Raw genomic sequence first — 20728 nt, 5'->3', positions numbered from 1 at the left:
ATATATATATTAGATAGATAGATGATATTATATATGATATATGTACATATATATCAGTTCTATTTTATTTTTCAAGAATCATGTTTAGACTGAGAATTGATAGTAGGAAAGGAAAACCAAGCTCAGAGATGAGACACTACCTAGGTAAGTAGATGACACAGTAGATAGAGGCCTGGGACTGGAGTCAGGAAGATCTGAGCTCAAATTTGACATCAGATACTCACTAGCTGAATGACTCTGGGTAAGTACCTTAACTGTCTGCCCCAGGTTCAACTATAAAATGAGGATAATAATAGCATCTCTTTCCTAGGGCTGCTGTGAGGATTAAATGAGATAGTTGGCAAAAGATCAGCAATTTAAAAATGCTTGCTCCATGGGGCATGAATCATGTAACCATGTTAAAAATGAATATTAATAAATGTTTAAAAAATGCTTGCTCCCTTTCTTTCCCCTTCCCCAATGAGACTCTGACCAATTATATTCTAATAGGATACTAAAGAATATCAAAATAACTTATATGAGATTGCCAAATTGGCAATCCCAGCTCTGATGCTCTGGGCAGTTTCCTGGACTTAAGTTTCCTCACCTTTAAAAGGAGGGAATTGGGCTTAGTGGCATTTGAGATCCTTTGCAACCTTAGAATTTTTTGTGCTGTAATATTTGAAAAATCCCTTCTCACCAGCATTTTCCCTTACCCAAAGACCACTTTATATTTACCTGGTATATATTTGTATTTCTTTGTTTTCAGATTGTTTTCCCCCAGTGGAATGTAAGTTTCTTACAGGTATGAACTGCTTTTATTTTCCTTCATATCTCCAGCAAATACTCCAGTGCCTAGGCTATGTAAGCACTTAAGAAATTATTGTTGATTTGAAACTTGTAGAATGAGTAAATCACCACAGAAGAAGGCAAGTGACCTAATTTTCAAAAACAGAAAAGGCTGGATTTTCTAAATAATAGGTCAATGACTTTGATTCCCTATTCCTTATTTTAAAAAACTGGAATACATATATATTTAAGAACCTTTATTTCTTCCATCTTAGAATCAATACTGTGTATTGGTTCCATTGCAGAAGAGGGGTAAGGATTAGGCAATGAGGATTAAGTGACTTTCCTAGGATCACAGGAGTAGGAGGTTAACTGAGGCCATATTTGAACACAGGATTTCCTATCTCTAAGTCTGGCTCTCTATACCCTGAGCCACCTAACTGTCCCCAGGATATATTTTTAAAGTGGTCATTTATAGGAGACTGGAAGGAATGTAGTGATCACTAAAAGCCAGGATGATTTAATCAAGAAAAAGTCATTTAGACTAACCTGTCATACTTTGATTGGGCAATTAGACTGATAGATCAGGGGAATGTTACAGACATAGAATGCTTAAGGTTTCAGCAAAACATTTGACAAAGTCTCATACCATCCTTATGGACAAGTGGGAGAGATGCAAGTTCAATGTTAAAAAAATTAGGTAGATGTAGAACTAGGGAACAAGCTGAATGGCTAAATACTTTTTAATAGATCAACCTCAGCTTGGAAATAGTTCCAAAAAGTACCCCAGCATTTTGTCCTTATGATGTATAATATTATCAGTGACTTGAAATATGTCAATGAATATGTGCTTGTAGGATTGCAGATTGTGTTGTTTGGAGTGATAGCTAACATGTTGAATAATAGTATATCAGGGTCTAAAAATATCTTGTTGGGCTAAAATGATAGCCCGAACATACGATGAAATTTAGTAGGAAGCTATGCTTATACCCAAGCTATGTTTATACTCAAGTCCATCACTTAGTTATTAACAATCAACTTCACAAATATAGTAGGCAACTATTACTGGGAAAAATATTTTTAAAGCACATAACTTCAATACGAGGCAATAATATGATGTAATGGACTAAAAAGTTAATGATTGCTCTCCTGAGTGGAATTACAAGAGTCATAGTATGTAGAAGGAAGGGTATGTTCTACAATACTCTGCCTTGGATTGGATCGTATTTGTGGTGAGTACCACACTTCTAAAGGACAACAAAATAATAATTCCAGAACAAGACAACCAAGATGGTGAAAGATTTGAAGTACATACCACGTGAGGATCAAAATAAGAAAGTGGGGATATCTGGGCTAGGAAAAAAGAGACCAGAGCAAGGTTTGTCATGTGAGGCAGAAGGATTAGATTTGCTCTTTTTGACCGTGGGAGACTGAATGATGAACAATAACCAGGAGTTTCAGAAGCAGATTGAACCTCGATGTAGGGAAAACAAACTACCTATTAGAACTGTGCAAAAATGGAATGGACTGTCTTAGGCCATGGGTTCCCTTATGCTTGAAGTCTTCAAGCAAATACTAGATGATTACTGGTTGGAGGGATGTTGTAGCAAAGTGCTTTGGGAACAAGCTGGGCACTGTGGCCTTGGAGACACTTTCTGATTTTCAGAATATGACTTCAAGCAGCTACGAAAGAGCCTCCATAGCCACCTCTCTTCAGAGGTCATAGTTTCTTATACCTGGATGATGGATCGCTGGAAAAATGTGGGGTAGGGTAAATGTTTAAAGCGCATTAGGCTTCACAATGTAAATCAATAGCTAACCACACTAGAGAGAGTTAAAGTGAGCATGTGGAAAAAATGGCATTTTATCCATTCAATTTATGTTGTATGCTTTTATGTATGGTTGGTTTATGGCTACTTACGTGTAGGTCATAAGAAAGCAGTGTGGGTTTCAAGCAATCAATTTGCCAGTTGGTTTTCAAAAGGAACTGATTTAATGAGTAACTCAGAGCACCATTTTCATAGACTCTCAAAATTAGAAGGGACATCAGAGGCTCTCAGGTCCAGCTGGGACTTAAATTACAACCTCTCCTATGATATTCTTGACAAAAGATCATCCAGCCTCCACTGAAGATGTCTGATGTGAGGAAGGGGAAATTCAGGAGTTCCTGAGGCAGTCCACTCTCTATCTGGACAATTCTAAGAGTTAGGCACAAACTCTGATACTTGGAAGACACTTAATAAAGACTTTTGATTTATTGACTAATTAGGAAGATTTTACATGGAGCCAAATTTATCTCTTTCTCCAATTTCTGTATGTTGCTACTAGTTCTGTTCTTTGAAGCAAAGTAAGTCTAATTCTTCCATGTGATATCCTAAAAAATATTTGAAAATGTTCACCTTAGCCTCTCAAATCTTCTCTTCTCCATTGTAAGTTTTCCCATTTCCTTCTTTAAAAAACAAACAACAAAACCCTTACTTTAAAAAACAAACCCTTACCTTCCATCTTAGGTTCAATACGGTGTATTGGTTCTAAAGCAGAAGAGCAGTAAGGGCTAGGAAGTGGGGATTAAGAGACTTGCCCAGGATCACACAGTTAGGAAGTGTCTGAAGCCAGATTCTAATCTAGGATCTCTTCTCTCTCAATCCACTGAGCCATCTAGCTGTCCCCTCTAAACCCTTACTTTCCATCTTAGAATCAAAACTGTGTATTGGTTCTAAAGCAGAAAAGAGATAATGGCTAGGCAAAGGGATTAAATGACTTGTCCAGGATCACATAGCTAGGCAGTTTCTGAGGCCACATTTGAATCCAGGACTCCTCATTTCTAGCCCTGGATCTGAGTCTACTAAGTCAACTTACTGCCCATTTCCTTCCTGAATGGTATGGTCCTCATCTCCCTTACAATCTTTCTCTGGATTAGGATTCAGTTTGTCTATGTTCTTCATAAAATGTAGCACCCCAAACTGACTACAATTTGTCAGATGTAATCTAATCAAGGCAGAGTACAATGCAATGCTCTCTTCCCTCATTTTGGACATAGGATGAATGTAGCCAAAGATGACATTTGCTTTCAAGGCTGCCATGGCATACTATTGGCTTATTTTGGTATTGACTCATAGCTTCACAAAATCCCAGATATCTTTCACAGGAATTATTATCTAACCATGCCTTCCCCACCCTGTAAGAGCTCCAGCTTAGTCATGTCTGACCAAACAGCTTCCAAATGCTTTCAAACTATTCCCAATTCTTATCCTGTTTTGCTTCAAAAATTCTCTTGGTTGTCTTAATTGATGAGGTGAATAAAAGTGTGTGTGTGTGTGTGTGTGTGTGTGTGTGTGTGTGTGTGTGTGAGAGAGAGAGAGAGAGAGAGAGAGAGAGAGAGAGAGAGAGAGAGAGAGAGAGAGAGAGAGAGAGAGAGAGAGAAACATGTTTTAACATTTAGTTTAATATTTGAAGAGACATTTCTCATTCTGTGCTAACTCACATTAGGTTCAAAACCATTAAATTCGAAGAACAAGTGCCAATTAGATAATGAAGAGAACTTAGCTTCAGGGCAAGCTATAAAAGTTAGCAAGCAGTGATACTGAAGAACAGAAAACCAAACAGAGATAGATATTTTGAAAGAACTGACCTACAAGAGTTGATCATTGCAAGCCTGAAGATAATTCTAAGTGAACATCTGGTAACTTCACTAGAAAAAGTTAAAATTAATTAAAAGGTCTTGTGGATAATCAGTATTTGATTACTTGTACAAATTGTACTATATCTGTAGCAATTCCTTAAATTTGTTGAGAAACAAGTTATATGAGAGGCAGGGGACAATAGGTGTGCAATGGTGCACATACTGTTCAACTCCAATTGGATTAGTTTTGCTGATATGCCTTTCTCCTCTCTTTTAAATCGTTTCTTATAATGGAGGCCAGAAATGTTTTGTAGTTGTAAAGAACTAGGGGAAAAATAGACACCAATGATTGGGCAATGGCTAAACAAGTGGTAGTACATGAATATAATAGACTATTGCTGGGTTGTAAGAATTGTCAACTATGGTAAATGCAGAGAAGCAATATGAACTGATACAAAGTGAAGTGAGAAGAACCAAGAAAACATGATACACCTCTATAACAATGAACATCTAAAGAACAATAATAACAAAGCAATCAAAACTAGAATGATGAGAAAATATAAAGATCAACTTGGTACTAAAAAAGATATGAGAAGCCACTTCCCCATCCATCTCCCTGAAAACAAAGGTTTTCACAGGGTAAGGGAGGGATATATTTGGAAATCAAGGTGATATATAACAAAGGTCAATAAAAATAAAATATTCATGAAGATATTGTCAATAATTAAGAGTTTAGTTCCATTAAGAAACAAGTACACCTCTTGAAGCTCTCTTACAAATTGTCTTTTTCTTTTAAAACTCTTACCTTCTGGCCACTCACTGAGCGCCGCGCCCCAACCCACTCCGCTCTCCTTTAGCCGCCCAGTTGTAAAGATATCTGCATCTACACATACCATCCCAGAATGGCCAACAGGGGACCTGCTTATGGACTGAGCTGGGAGGTGCAGCAGAAAATTGAGAAACAGTATGATGCTGACCTGGAACAGATCCTCATTCAATGGATTACCACACAGTGCCGCAGAGATGTTCGGCGGCCCCAGCCTGGGCGAGAGAATTTCCAAAATTGGCTCAAGGATGGCACGGGGCTGTGTGAGCTCATCAATGGGCTATACCCTGAAGGCCAGGGCCCAGTAAAGAAGATCCAGGCTTCAGCCATGGCCTTCAAACAGATGGAACAGATTTCTCAGTTCCTACAGACAGCAGAGCGCTATGGCATCAATGCCACTGATATCTTCCAAACTGTGGATCTCTGGGAAGGAAAGAATATGGCCTGTGTGCAGCGGACACTGATGAACCTTGGTGGTCTGGCAGTGGCCAGGGGTGATGGGTTCTTCTCTGGAGACCCTAACTGGTTCCCTAAGAAATCCAAGGAGAATCCTCGAAACTTCACAGATAACCAGCTACAGGAAGGCAAGAACGTCATCGGGCTGCAAATGGGCACCAACCATGGGGCATCTCAGGCGGGCATGACTGGTTATGGGATGCCACGCCAGATCCTCTGATCACTACTCCTCCTTACCCTCCCTTGAATGGTTAATATATTTCTAGCAATGACATTCCCAGGAAGCCCGTGGAACTCTCAAGCCCCTTCTGTTCCCACCTGTGCCCATTCTGCCCTGCAGGATGGCTTCATCAAGAATAAGTTATTACAGATTATCTTCATTTCCCTTCTTTGTAATGACAACTAGATTGACTGTAGGTATAGTTTACCTAGATTTTAGCAAAGCAATTGCAAATAATTTATTAAACACTTACACACAAAGCACTGTGCTAAGTGCTAGGGATACAAGTAGAAAGGAAAGGCTAACTTGCTCCCAAGGAGCCCACCTTCTAATTGGGAGAGACAACTGATAAAAGAAAGCTCTGTTTCAGGGCTTCCTTTTGATAACTCTGACATGGGTTCAGAACTGGTTAAATAGCTGGCCCCAAAGTTTAATCAGTTTGGAATATCACTAGTGGAGTGCTCTGTCCTTGGTCCTGAGCTATGATGACAAGGACTCATGAAATCATAGAAAACTTAAAGGCCTTCTATTTCAACCCTCCATTTTTTAAAACTCTTATCTGACTTCAGGAGTTGATCATTGCAAACTAGAAGATAATTCTAAGTGAACAGCTGTTAACTTCACTAGAAAAAGTTAAAATTAATTAAAAGATCTTGTGGATAATCAGCATTTGATTTTTCTTTAAGTTAAGTATTGGATTAACTGTCCTCCATTTCCACTCTGAGATTCTGAGATAACAGGAACCTAGCAGTATAACTGGATTATCACATGTGGGAGTCCTAAGAGGAGAGGCAATAACATAAAGAAGATGGTTAAAATCATCAAGAGATCAATGAAAGGAACTTACTAATTTAGGACACTGTTGAAGTGAGATAGTGTGAATGTCAGGGCAGGTAGTCTGGAACAAGGGATACTTGTTAGGTGCCCCTCAATTGGAGAATAATTGAACAAATTATGGTATATGAATATCATTGGATACTATTATACTATTGTACTTTAAGAAATGATGAAAGGAGCAATTTCATGCAAATGAAAACAACTCCGAGGTACCACCTCACACCTAGCAGACTGGCCAATATGATAGTAAAGGAAAATAATAAATGTTGGAGGGGATGTGGCAAAATTGGGACACTAATACACTGCTTGTGGATTTGTGAATTGGTTCAACCATTTTGGAAAGCAATTTGGAATTATGCACAAAGGGCTTTCAAAGACTGCCTCCTTTTTGATACATCCATACCACCTTGGATTTGTACCCCAAAGATATAATAATGAAAATGTTTGTACAAAAATATTCATAACTGTGCTTTGTGGTGGCAAAAAAATGGAAAATGAGGGGGTATCCCTCAATTGGGAAATGGCTGAATAAATTTCAGTATTTGATGGTGATGGAATGCTACTGTGTGATAAGGAATGATAAATTGCTTCATCTTCCTACAAGTTAGAAAGACCTCCATGAACTGATGTGGAGCAAAATGAGTAGAACCAGGAGAACATTGTAGACAGAGACTGAAACATTGTGGGACCATCATATGTAATTGACGTTGCTACTGATAGCAATGCAATGATCCAGGGAAATCCCGAGGGATTTATGAAAAGGAATACTATCCACATTGAGAGAAAGAACTGTGGGAGTAGAAAAAGAGAAGGAAAACATTTGATTTATCACTTGTTTATATGGGTATTGGATGTGCAGTTTGGGTTTTTAAAAGATTACTCTATTACAAAAATAAATAATATAGAAATAGGTATTGAGTGATAATGCATGTATAACCCAGTGGAATTGTGTATTGGCTATGGGAGGGGGGAAAAAAGGGAAGGAAAGAACATGAGTCATGTAACCATGGAAAAATACTTAAATAAAATTTTTTTTAAAAAGAGAAATTTCAGAAAAATCTGGGAAGACTTATTTAAACTGATGCAGAGTAAAGCGAGCAGAACCAAGAGGACATTTTAAACTATAACAACACTGTAAAAATAATAGTTTCCAAAGACTTAAGAACTCTGATCAACACAATGATCAATCATGATTCCAGAGGGAGGGTGATAAAGCATGCTATTCATCTACTTACAGAGAATCTAATAGTACTAATTGAAGAATGAGACATATTTTGAAATGTTGCCAATATAGGAAATGATTTTGTTCCACTATGCTGAAATATTATAAGGGTTTTGTATTTCTTACCCCTCAATCCAGGGGAGAAGAGAGCAGAGTTAAAAAAAATAAATGGTTGATAATGGGAAAATTTAAAAAAAATAGAGGCTTAGGCCAGCTGGTAAGGTAGTTTTCCTATATTGGGAATAAGAGACCTGAGTTCTAGTTTTAGATAACTATGATGTATGGATCTGGGCAAGTCACTTTACTTGCTCCTTTACTAGCGAGAGGGGTGGGGGAAGTAGGGGCAAGAAGAATTTTATCAGGCTTTATTTTTACTCAGTGGCTATGGAAGTTCTGCTGCACATTTCTTTCTGAAGAATGGTGAATTTACCAACTGAAAAGATCCACCAGGAATGGTTTTTATTTATTTATTTTTACTTTTCTGTCATTTTAAAGATCATTACATGGTAAGGGAGAGGAAGTGATAAGAAGTAACTAAATGGCCAAAGACAAAGTAATCCTGCTTCTGTTGAGAGGCACTTGCCTTTTTCTGGAGCCAGAACACTTAAGCAGTTACTTCTCTAATCACCAGTAAAGTTTTTTTCTTACTCATTTCCAGCTGCCTATTCCCCAAGGCCATTAACTTCTATGGAAGGGAGAGGACCAGAGATCCTTAGGCCAGTGCCCCATGGAGATTTAACTAACTAGTGGTCAGGGCAGTATTGTGGACACAAATCATTATAATGCATATTTTTATCACTTTTTAAAGTTTGACAAACTCTTCATATTATTGTCTTATTTGACTCTTCAGACAACCTTCTGAAGAAGGTGGTATGGCTATAATTTTTTGTTGTTCTTCATTTGTTTCAGCCCTTTTCCTGTTCTTTGTGGTGCCATTTGGGGGTTTCTTGGCAAAGATGCTATAGTAGTTTGCTATTTCCTTCTCCAGTTCGTTTTAAAGATGAGGAAATTGAGGCAAACAGAGTTAAGAGCCTTGGCCAGGACCACACAGTTAGCAATCTTATGAGGTCAGATTTGAATTCAGGAAGGTGAGTCTTCACCACACCATCTATCTGCCCACAGCTATAATTATTATCCTTATTTTTCAGATGGAAAAAATTAAGGCTTAGGAAAGTTCAGTGACTTGCCCAGAGTTATATATCTAGTTTGTGCCAGAGCTGGATTTGAATTTGAGTTTTCTTGATGTTACGCTATCCACATAACATATCACTCAGCATTTATACAATTAAAAAAATCATCCTTTTCTCCTCTGTTGGTCTTTGAGTTGGAGGAGAAAGATCATGTTTTTAGATCCTGAGCAGTAAGGAACTGAACTTCAGCCTGGGTGGGAAACAAATGACTTAGATGGAGGTATTTATCACACTCCTTGTGTGATTTGGGGCAAGTCATTTCAATCTCTCTGGGTCAGTTTCCACACCTATAAAATGGGAATAATAAAATCTTCCTCTTTCTCTAGGAGGCTGTAAAGATGAACATTATCGGAAAAAGTTCTTTGAGTCTCTGGGGAGAAATAAGTTTTATATATAGAAAGTTGTTAGTGTCACCATTATTTATCCTGAGGGGCCTGAGAGACTTGTATTCCTAAAGGCAGTATCTGATTGTATGCCTGTGGGTAGGGGAGCAGTGAGGCTTGACACACTCTGAGAGAAAAAGAATCAAGGATCAAGCAAAGAAAGGAGGGGAAAGTAAGGATTGAATGTTAGTTTAATGAAAATTAGATGCTTATTTTCAAATAAAAAAAATGACAAACATGGAAAGATGATAAGAGTTTCCCTGGGATGTAGGAGTTACCCAAACTGGAGTGGGGGCATGGGTTGAAGTCTACCTGGCCAATATCTATGCACAAGAGAGATATGTCAAGACTGTGCTTAGTGTGGTTCTTGGAGAAAGCAATAGAAAGTAACCCAGAAGATTTGAGTTCTGATCCCAGCTTGCTCATTAACTAAGTCATCTCACCTCCAGGCTTTAGTTTTCTCATCTGCAAAATAAACTGGTTAACCATAATAATCAGTTCAGTTTAATCATTTTCAGTTGTGTTCAACTCTTCATGACCACATTTGGGGTATTCTTGGCAAAGATAAGGGAATGGTTTGTCATTTCCTTCTGCAGCTCATTTTTACAGATGAAGAAACTGAGGCAGATAGGGGTAAGAGACTTGCCTATGGTCACACAGCTAATCAGTGTCTGAGACCACATCTGAACTCAGGAAAGTGAGTCTTCCTGACTCCAGGACCAGCACTCTATTCCCTGTACTATTTAGCTACCCCAATCATAATAATAACTATTATTTTTATTATACTTTAAAGTTTACAAAGCACTTTGTAAATGTTACCTCATTTAATCATCACAACCTCCCTGTGAGGTAGGTGATATTATGATCCCTATGTTACAGATAAGGAAACTGGACCAGACAGTGGCCAAGTGACTTGCCCAGAATACATAGCTAGCAATTACCTGAAGTTAGATTTGAACCTAGATCCCCCTGATTCTAGGTTCAGCTGTTCTTTTTTTTCTACACCTAGATAATTAAGTGATCTCTAATATCTTTCCTTTCCAATATTTTGCATTTAGAAGTTCTGTTAGTTGGCCCTCCTCTTTCTCATCAGATGAGAGAAGATATTCTTTCTTCCTTGCCTGTGAATGTCCCAACCCTCATATTGGAGTGGAAGGAGGAAGAAATCACCCAGGATATCTTTCTGGCTTCCTCTAGGGAAGAGAGTCATAGACCCATTGCTAAAATATTTTATCAAGGGCAAGGTTAGGAAAAGTGGAGTGGAGATGCTGATTTTCTAGCTGGAATCACATAGGACCCCCAAGAAATGAGAAGAGAATGCTCTACTTTCCCTATGCCTGGCTATCTGCCATGTGCAGAGCTGGGGAAGGTTGTGGGGAGAGGAGCTCAGGAATGTATAGCTTCTCTGGCTGTGTGGAGTAGCAAGATTTGGGGACAATATCTACAACAAAACAAATACACTGTTCCAGGCAAGCCCACTGAAGAATAGCTTTAAAATTCAATGAAATCCATTGATAGTCTTCTACAAACAGTCACTTGGAAGCCCCTGTGATCATTCAGGGTCTCAGTCTTATTGTAAATTCAAAAGATGGAAAGTGATGTGAATGCATCACTTGTGGGTGATGGGAAGATCACAAGCATGACCATCACTGTGTGTAGCTGATGGAGAATGGTGGAATAGGTCTTTGGAAACTGAGTAGTTTGAGCACTGGGAAGTTAGGGTTTATTTGTATATTGAAGTGCCCTCCTACTGAAGACAAGAGTTAGGGTGAAAAGGAAGACTTAGTCAGACACTGAACTCATTGAGAAAGGAAGGAAAATGTCTTGGAATTGGTCAAAAATGAATGTTGGGTTCTGGGGCTCCACCACACAGAATGCACCAGGGCCTGGTAGGAAGGATAATTTGGCAGACAGAAGAATATGTTATAGAAATATAGAAATGGGAGGCATTATTATAATTCCTTGCTCAGGATCTTTGACTATACCTTTTACTTTCTTTGAGGTTATTAAGGAATGATCCTTGTAGAATCAGTTAGCAAGCATTGAAACTAGCAAAACTATTCTATAGGGGTTCTGAGGGCAAGAAAAAAGACTCCATCCCTGTCCCTCTCCAAAATGTATTATGTGTCTACAGAGAGAAACTTTGAGAGTAAGTAAGTGCACAGTTGTGTAGTATACACAACTGGAGACAAATTACTGTTGGCTGGAACATTTGGAGAAAACTCCCTAGACAACTGCCGATGGGCCCTGAAGGAAGTACAGGATTTGTACAGCTAGAAAGGAGTAGGAAAAGCATTCCTAGAAGGGAAACAGTATAAATAAAAGTATGGAGAAGGGGATGAGCATGGTATATGTGGGGGATAGTTGGGATGTCAGCCTAAATTGGAAGGGTGATATTTGGGAAGGCAGCATGGATAGTGTTCAACTATCCAAGTTGGGAAGACCTGGGTTCAAATCCCACTTGATAGCTGGATGACACTGGACAAGTCTCTTAACCACTTATCCTATGACTAGGTGAGTCACACAGAAAGGAGCCTCAGTTTCCCTATCTGAAAAGTGAAAGGGTTCGAGACCAGGGATTCTAAAGTCCCTTTCACCTCCAAATCTAAGATTGTAAGAGCCAGTGGAAGATATCTTTAGAGGTGTAGACTCTTGCCCAATCAAGGAAGACTGTCCTCATCATGATGAGTCTTGGATGAGGAGGAGGTATGAAAGTGAGACCCTGGCCTGCAGTAGTGGGAATGGAGACGAAAGGGTCAATTTCTAAAAGCCATTTAATCTTTATGAATGGATTCAATCAGTAAAGTGTGGAAGTAGCAGGAGAAAAGGGGTTAAGAGGCTATGAAAAAGAAAGGAAAAAAGTAACATAGGGGTACTTAAGAGACAAATGTGAATCAACATGTTGCCCAAAAGGGCAGAAAATCAAAATCTGAGATGGCCAGAAATCTAATGTCCTAAACTCAAGAAAGAACCAAATTCTTAATGATCACAATAACTAATAATAGTAATTGCTGATATTTATGCAGGACTTTGAAGTTTATAAAGCACTTTGAAGGGGCAGCAAGGTAGCACAGTGGATAGAGAGCCAGGTCTAGAGTTGGGAGGTCCTGGGTTCAAATCTAGCCTCAGATACTTCCTAGCTGTGTGACCCTAGGCAAATGGATTAATCTTAATTGCCTAGTTCTTGCCACTCTTTTGTCTTAGAATTGATCCTAAGGCAGAATGTTAGGGTTTAAAAAGGAAAATAATGTACTTTTCATATCCTATTTTATTTGATATTAATTGAATTTCTAATGGGAAGGCTCAGGGTCATATCCTCATAATCACACACACATACACTTATATAGCATGCACATATGTTTATATATGTTTTCATATGTGACCACATGTATATATTGATACCCCAAACACATTCCAACACACACAGAAATGCAACCCCATGCACATGTTTAGATGTGTAGATACACATGCTCCAATGAATCCAATGAATGGTCTCTCCTCCCCAATCTCACCCAAACTGAGCTAAGGAAGACTATGCTTTATCATCCTGGCAACTCCCCTCCATGGATAGAAGGGGCTTTTATCCTCCCTCGTCCCCACAAGATGCTACACACATCGTACGTAGCCCAAGCCAGTCATCTCAGAGAGGGAACACAATACTCTGTATAAAGTGTCTTTAGCCTCATCCTCCACAGCGGAAAGAGCTCCAGAGAAATCAATGCCATTTCTATATAGAACACAGGTAGAGCTCTTGTGGTGAGGGGTGGGGGACACTGGTGAGGCAGCCTGAACCCCAGATTACTTCCCCAGCTCTGGGGTTATTAAGCCTGAGAATAAGGCATGTAATACAACCTTCGTGACTTCAGTAAAATAATTTTAGAGACCGATTTGGAGTAAGAAACATCAAAGTATTGATTAGTCCAGCATCATAACCAATAAAGTGACACAGGTCACTGGCCCTCCAGACAACCAAAGACATCGACAGATCTGGATCAGGTACCAATATGCACTTTGGGGAGCTCATTATTCAGGTCCTCCCTTGAACATCCCAAGACATCTCTAATTGGCAACTAGCTAATTAGGAGGTGGTCCATCAAACTATCCATCCTTCCCCATCCCCATGTCATGGGTCTCAGGTATACAGGAAAAGAACCTTTGTCCCTTTCAATTATTAACCATTCTGTTAAAAGAGAAGGCATTCATTGGGATTCCTAAGGACAAAGAAAATGCAAAAAAGCAGTAGCCTGGATGGAATCTTTGATCCAGAATCCATACAGGAATACTCAGAAATTCTCTCTAATATATAGGAGTTGACTGGGACTTTTCAAATCCACAGCCTTGATGTAGGAATTAATACAGCATAAGAAAAATAAAATCTCATAAGGAGAAGGAAGCAACTGGAGCTTTCTCTTAAAGAGATAAAGCAGGTATTTCTGAAGTCATTCAAACACCAATCAAATAAATCCCGGGGTACCTCTCTCCCTTCCTTGTGGAGGTGGAGGACTGTGGGTGTGGTACAATCAGGCTCAGCTGATGTGTTGGTTGGCTTTAATAACCACTCTCATTTTTTTCTTCTTTTTTCTTTGTTACGAGAGATGACTCGATGCACAAGGGAGAGGGAAATGATATATTTAATAACAGAGGTGACGTGAAAGGAAAAGGTATCAATAAAAATGACAGGTAAAAAAATAAATAATCCTGGGAAAGCAGGGGAGGAATATCTGTATTATATTTTATAGCTGGGTCCAGAGGAGTCAGAATTAAAGGGACCGAGATGAGGAGTCTTAGGACTTGAATAGTTCCTGCGATGTCCTCAGCCATTCTGCAGTGTCCTAGAAAGTCAATCCCAAGGCAGGTCACAGTTTCCCCAACCCTAAGTCCCCTAGGCTCTTTCCAGAGCTGAAAATGCAGGCTTAGGATTTGTGTTAACAGTGGCCAAACTGTTCCACTTCTGTCTGACCCACATTTTAGAGTCCTGTGAGAGTTGTTATTCCTTTGCTAGCTTTAGGAAGTGGACTTGAGGAGAAATAACAGTAAAAGCCTGTGCTTGCTTTAGCATTTTAAGATTTATAAATTGCATTCAACTCAAGGCAACAACAAATGATTGCTAAGTGGTTACTACCTACTATGTTCCTGGCACTGTGCCAAATCCTGGGGATCTAAAGAGAAACAAAAACAGTCCCTGATCTCAAGGAGCTCACAGTCTACTGAGGAGACAACACACAACCATGGCAGAGCACAACTTAGTCCTGATAAATTGGAGATAATCAACAGTGGAAAGGCACGAATGGTAAGAGATTTGGAAAGGCTTTTTGCAACAGGTAGGGCTTTAGCTGCAGCATGAAGGAAGCCAGGGGAAAGAGATAAGGAGAATACTCCAGGCTTCAGGGAAAGCCAGAGAAAATGCCCAGAATCAGGAGGTGGAACCTCCTGGGTAAGGAACATCAAGGAAGTCACTCACTAGATTGCATTTTCTTCCCTCTTCTGAACCTCTTATTTCTGGTAAAAGCACCATCGAGGTATCCAGATTCACAAACCTTACTCTCCTTCTTACTTTGCCTTACCCCACATGTCCAGTTGCCAAGTCTTGTTGACTTCTAGCCCCTCTTATCTTAGTACACAGCCACCACCCTCCTTTGGGTCCACATCACCTCTTGCCTGGCCTTTTGCAACAGTCCCCTAACACCTCCCTACCTTAGATCTCTTCTCTCTCCAACCACACAGCTACTAAAATGATATTCCTTGAGCATGAGTCTATGTCATTACTCTACTCAATAACCTCCAGTGGCTCCCTATTGATTTGAGGATAAAATGCAAATACCTTTGTTTGGCATTTAAAGCTCCTGTAACCTAAATTCAACTTAATTTTTCAGCCTTATTATTTCACACACCTGCTCTAGTTAAAACAGCATTCTAAGGACAGCTTAGATATTATCTATTAATAATAACAATAACAATAACAAATATTATTATCCCCATTTTGTGGAAATAAATATCAGAAACTCTGACTTACTGAAAGTGACAGATCTTCTATATTTCAAAACCAGGTCATGGAACCCACATTTTCTGATTTCAAATCCATAGTTTTTATCCATAATATTGGCTACTAACTGATAAGAATATTAGATCAGAGTGGACAACTAGAAGACAACAAATTGAGAAAGATGGGAAATCCTGGGTTCACCTCTTGCTTCAGACATTTTCTGGCTGGGTAACCTTGTTTAAGTCACTTAACCCCCATTGCCTAGCCCTCCTCTGTCTTGGAACCAATACAGAGTATTGATTCTAAGAGAGAAGGTAAGAGTTTAAAAAAATCAGGCCATAAAATCCTAGGATTTAATAGTGGAAGGAAGATTACCTTTTCTAAACTCTTCACTTTATCAAGAGTTTCAAGTAGGGCCAGACCAAGAAAGAATTTACCTGGGATGCAGCTGCCAGGAAGAGGAAGCTTCCCTATGGCTGCTTCCTATTTGAATTGATGATTGTTGCTAACCATTTGCTAAATTCATTTATTTCTATGCTATAGAAGGTCTGCAAGTGCTGTTAGTACCCTCTAAATTTTGGTACCCTAGGGCAAAGCCTCAGTCTCCCCATCCTAGTTAGGATTTAGGCTGAGGAATGAGAAAGACCTAGGATGTATAGGAGAAGGACACCAGAATAAACACAGCTTTATCTCAGAAAAGGCTTCTTTCAACTGCATCCACACCCCACCCCCAGCCTTCCAGTCCTTCATCTTTGTTCTCTGCAAGTAAAAAACCTTGACCCCCCAAATCAAACATGGAACCTACCCTGAGGCCTGACAGGTCTGTGGCTTGGTTCCCTTTCCCCACCATTATTTGACTGACTAGCTTCTCAGCAGTGGGTTTAGCCTTGATTAGTCATTTGGTTCCTACTTAGAATCCTGCCCTGGAAAATTAATTATCATTTTCCCCAGGTGGACAAGAGGCTAATTGTTGGTGTGGGTTTTCTGTCTCTGCCTGAGGAAGCTCTGAGGCGAGGAACGTGGGAATGCTCCCTGCTCGGGGTCTGGGCCATTAGGAAAGGCTGTGCAGAGCCTGCTAATGAGCAGGGATCAGGACCACCCCAGAGGAAAGAAATATCGATGGCTGCCAATCCAGGCCACAGCTGACATCCACAAGGGGACCTTGGTGTAAATCAATCCTGCTTTAGCCAAATGGTGGCTCAGGAAATACGGGCCATGACAAGGCAGAAGAAAAGCCCTCCACCGAGCTGAGACTGTTGTTCTGGAGATGTGCCAGGAGGAAAGGAGAAAAATCACCTGGAGAAGGAAGGAAACTAGTATTTCTCTGGTTGCTGGAGTAATATGTTTCTACAAATTTACAAAGACTTGTTGACAATTGTCCAGCATATCTGTGCCATAAAAGGGCTGGAAACTTTGACAGAAGCCATATCGGGCAGCAAGTATCCTCCCTATTCTCTCTGTCTTGTCAGTGTAAACACACTAGAAGGACTATGCACATCCAATGAGGCAAAATTTTAAAAAATAATTTGACTAAAATCTATTTTAATTTCTTCTATTTGTACAAATGTACTTGAAATAAAAATAATTACAAGCAGATAGTATAATTTTACTTCTTTTCATTCTGATAGCTACCAGGGCAGCTGGGTGGCACAGTAGATAAGAGGACCAAGTCTGAAGTCAGGAAAACTCATCTTCCTGAGTTCAGATCTGGCTTCAGACACTTCATAGCTTTGTGATCCTGGCTGGGCAAGTCACATAAGCCTTGTCTGTAAAATGAACTGAAGAAGGAAATGGCAAAGCATTTCAGTATGCTTTCTTCACAATTGATTTCTGATAAAACAAATATTATCCTCACTTCATAGAAATAAGGCTTATAAAATCTCACTTGCTAAAAGTGACACAGCTTTGAAGTGGCAAAACCAGGACATGGAACCCATATTTTATGAATTGAAATATAGGGTTTTTATTCATGAAAAAACCAATTTAGACAAGAAAACCCCAAATGGGGATATGGAGTCAATGTGGTAGTGGCTGAAATGATTGAACAACATCTTAATTTCCTTTCCTTGTGATTATAAGAATAAAAAATAATCACATACTGCCAATTGTTGTGACTTGGTCCTTTGAAATGTTCTTAAATTCTGGTCTATCTTTGGGTCATATATTTAGAATAGAAATTTAGAGCTCAACTGGTTCAGCCCCATCATTTTACAGATGAGGAAAACTGAGGCTGAGAGAAGCCATGGGATCATCACAGATTTAGACCTGGAAGAGAACTTAAAGGTTGTATTGTTCAGTCCCTTCAAAGAGATGGGATGTTTTGCCTAAAACTACATAGGTAATAAATAGCAGAACTGAATCCTCTGGATTCCAATTCTTCACAGAATTTCTTTGCAAGGAAAGTCTCTAGAGAGGTGCTGTGAATGGTCTTCTCTGAACTTAGCTCATGCTGGAACTGAATGAACAATGGATTTGGAATCAGAGAGTCTGGTTTCAAATCTTGTCTATCCTGTGAGGTACCTATGTACCTCAGTTTATAGTGATGGACCTGGAGTCAGGAAAACCTTGAGTTCAAATCTTAACTCAGATACTTACTGTGTGATCCTGGGCAAGTTTGCCTTAGTTTTCTCATCTATAAAATTAGGATAATAACAGTACCTACCTCGCAAAGTTGTTGTGAGGATAAAATCGGATATTTATAAAGTGCTTTATAAACCTTGAAGTGTTAAATTTTGTTGTTCAGTTGTGAACATGACTACATTTGGAGTTTTCTCGGCAAAGATACTAGAGTGGTTTGCCATTTCTTTCTCCAGTTCATTTTTTACAGATGAGGCAAACAGGGTTAAGTGATTTTCCCAGGGTCACATAGCTAGAATCTGAGGCCAGATTTGAAAACTAAAATCATTAAGACTTCATGACTTCAAAGAAGACCAGCTACTCTATGTATTATACCACCTACCTGCCCCGATGTGCTATATAGAGTCTAGCTCTACTTATTACCTGTGTGATCTTAACCTCACTAGATCTCAATTTCTTGATCTATAAAAATGAGGGGTCTAGGCTAAATGATTCCTAAGGTTTCTCCCAACCAGAAATCCTATTATTTATGATGTCTCCTTTTGAGACTCCAACAATTATTACTGTGTAGCTACAGGCCAGGAAAAAAGGGGGCAGAAAGAAAGGGAGAGAAGAGGAGGGAAAGAGAAGACTCTTCTTGAAAACAAAACAACTATCTGATCCTCAAACACCTTTAATGGATTCCTACTGACCAAAGAAGAAGGCTGAAACCATTCAAGAGGACATTCAAGGCTCTCCATAATAAGGCCCTTATCTACTCCCTAAACTTATTTCCCATTTTTCCTCATCAAGAGAGAAGCATTTATTTACTTTCCCTCATCATGGTTTGTATATTCTCACTTCTGCATCTTCGCTCACCATGTTCCTCCTGCAAAGAATCTCTTTCCCCTTCCCACTCTTCAACTATACAAATCCTACCTATGTTTGAACTTCCATACCCTCTATGATATGCTCATTGTTTTAAATTGATTAAATACTGTTTTGTATTATTAGTTATATTTTCATGGTGTGATTTCTATCTCTCTAATTATGAATTTAACTTCTTTGAGGGTCAGATTTGGGATTTAATTTTCTTATTTAGCTAGTATCTGGTGTAGTGCCCTGCTCACAACAGGTGCTCAATAGGTAAAGAGGGGAAAGAGACTAAATGGAGGAGAGGGAGAAAGAAAAAAGGGTGAGGAAAAGAGAAGATCGTTGAGAGAAAAGAAAGAGGAGGAGAAAGGGAGAGAGGATTGAGGATCACTAGGAACCCTAGTGATCACTGAGGGAAAAGGGAAGGAGGGAAAAAAAGAGAGGAAAGGGGAAAGGAGAGAGAAGGAGAATAAGGGAAGAGGGAAAGAGAGGAAAGAAAAAGAGAGAAAAGAGAGGGAGTGGAAAGGGGGAGGGGAGGAAGAGGTTTGGAATCAGCCGAAACCAGGATTATTTGAAAAGGCTTTGCACTAGATGAAACAAGTGTTCACAGCTGGTCTAAAATGGAAGTGAACACCATCTGTCACTGGTCTGGGTGTGGCTAGCCTGAAGCAGGGGAGTGAGAGCTCTCTGGGCCAGTGAAAAGCCCAAGCCAGAGGGCAAAGTAACTAATAAAATCATTTGCTGGAAGTAGGTCCAATCCTAAATCCAATTATTAGCAAACCAAACAAAGAGAAGCCAATAAAATGGACTGATTTACAAATCTGGTCTCATCACTGACTAACATAGTATAAAGGAGCTAAAAGGAACCCTAGTGATCATTGAGTCTAACACCTTCATATTATAGTTGGGAAAATTCAAAGGGGAGGCCCAAATTATGGAAGAGACTTCCCATAAGACTTCTTCCTTTCCTCCTTTTTTTCTCTAGCCTGTCTTTTGACTGACATTGTTATGTACTTGTCAAAGCCACCTTTAACAGAGGTATTTAAGACAAGGATCATGAGTGTGTGAAAACAATTAGCACCAGCAAGACAGTATTTTCAATGGCCTAAGTAAGAGACTGAATTAAATGGTATTCTGATGGTGGCTGTTTTAAAAGTGTAGGAATTTTAACTGCTTTGTGCTAAAAGGAGGGGGAAATAAAACCTTTGAAATATTGCTGCCAAAGACAATTTCCATTATGCACTTCAGAATCATAGATGGATAGATGTCCAAAATGGAATGGAATATGTATCCCAAACCCATTATTCATAGCTAAAGGAACTGAAGTCCAGAGAGGTGAAACCACTTAGCCAAAGCCACACAGTCACTCAGACCTCCTTACTCCAAATTCATGTTTCTTCTCATTATACCACACTGTTCTCTGTATAGCTAAAATGAGTGATGTTGTTTGCAAGCTCCTCAATGACAGGTGATGTCTTTTGCCTTTCTTTGTATCCCCAGCTCTTAGCATGGCTTATAGTATTGTTTATTGATTGACTCTAAAATGAGAGGGCTGGACGCAACAACTTCTAAGGTCCCTTCCAGACCTAAATCTGTAATCCTAGGTCAGGTAAGTTGTGGGAGAAAACTAAATCCTTGAAAATAATGAAAAGAAAAGTGTTCATAACAATATTTCTGGTAGCATAAAAGAAGGTAGACTTTTTGTTTTGCTTTTACCCTAAAAAAGCACACAAATATTTTATTAATGCATTTTTAACATCATAGTCATTGCGTGCCTTCTTCAGATTAAATT

The 20728-nt window shown here is 39.3% G+C and overlaps 2 protein-coding genes across 2 annotated transcripts in view; one reads left to right on the top strand and one right to left on the bottom strand.

Annotated features, from left to right (window-relative positions):
• The window catches only part of HS3ST2 (heparan sulfate-glucosamine 3-sulfotransferase 2), a 156332-nt gene that overhangs the window by 30387 nt on the left and 105217 nt on the right, over window positions 1-20728 (bottom strand). The gene's annotated exons all lie outside the window — the stretch shown is intronic.
• Window positions 5293-5892, top strand: LOC123232444 (transgelin-2-like). Its single transcript, XM_044658891.1, has one exon. It carries the CDS (start codon window positions 5293-5295, stop codon window positions 5890-5892), a length of 600 nt encoding a protein of 199 aa, XP_044514826.1.

This window comes from Gracilinanus agilis, chromosome 1, assembly GCF_016433145.1.
Source record: "Gracilinanus agilis isolate LMUSP501 chromosome 1, AgileGrace, whole genome shotgun sequence".
Classification (NCBI taxonomy): Eukaryota; Metazoa; Chordata; class Mammalia; order Didelphimorphia; family Didelphidae; genus Gracilinanus; species Gracilinanus agilis.
Note: the sequence above shows the minus strand (reverse complement) of the source record. Positions and strands in the feature narration are given on the sequence as shown.

What these genes read in the sequence shown, in the direction of transcription:
- LOC123232444 (XM_044658891.1), top strand. Translation starts at nt 5,293, where the DNA reads ATGGCCAACAGGGGACCTGCTTATGGACTGAGCTGGGAGGTGCAGCAG.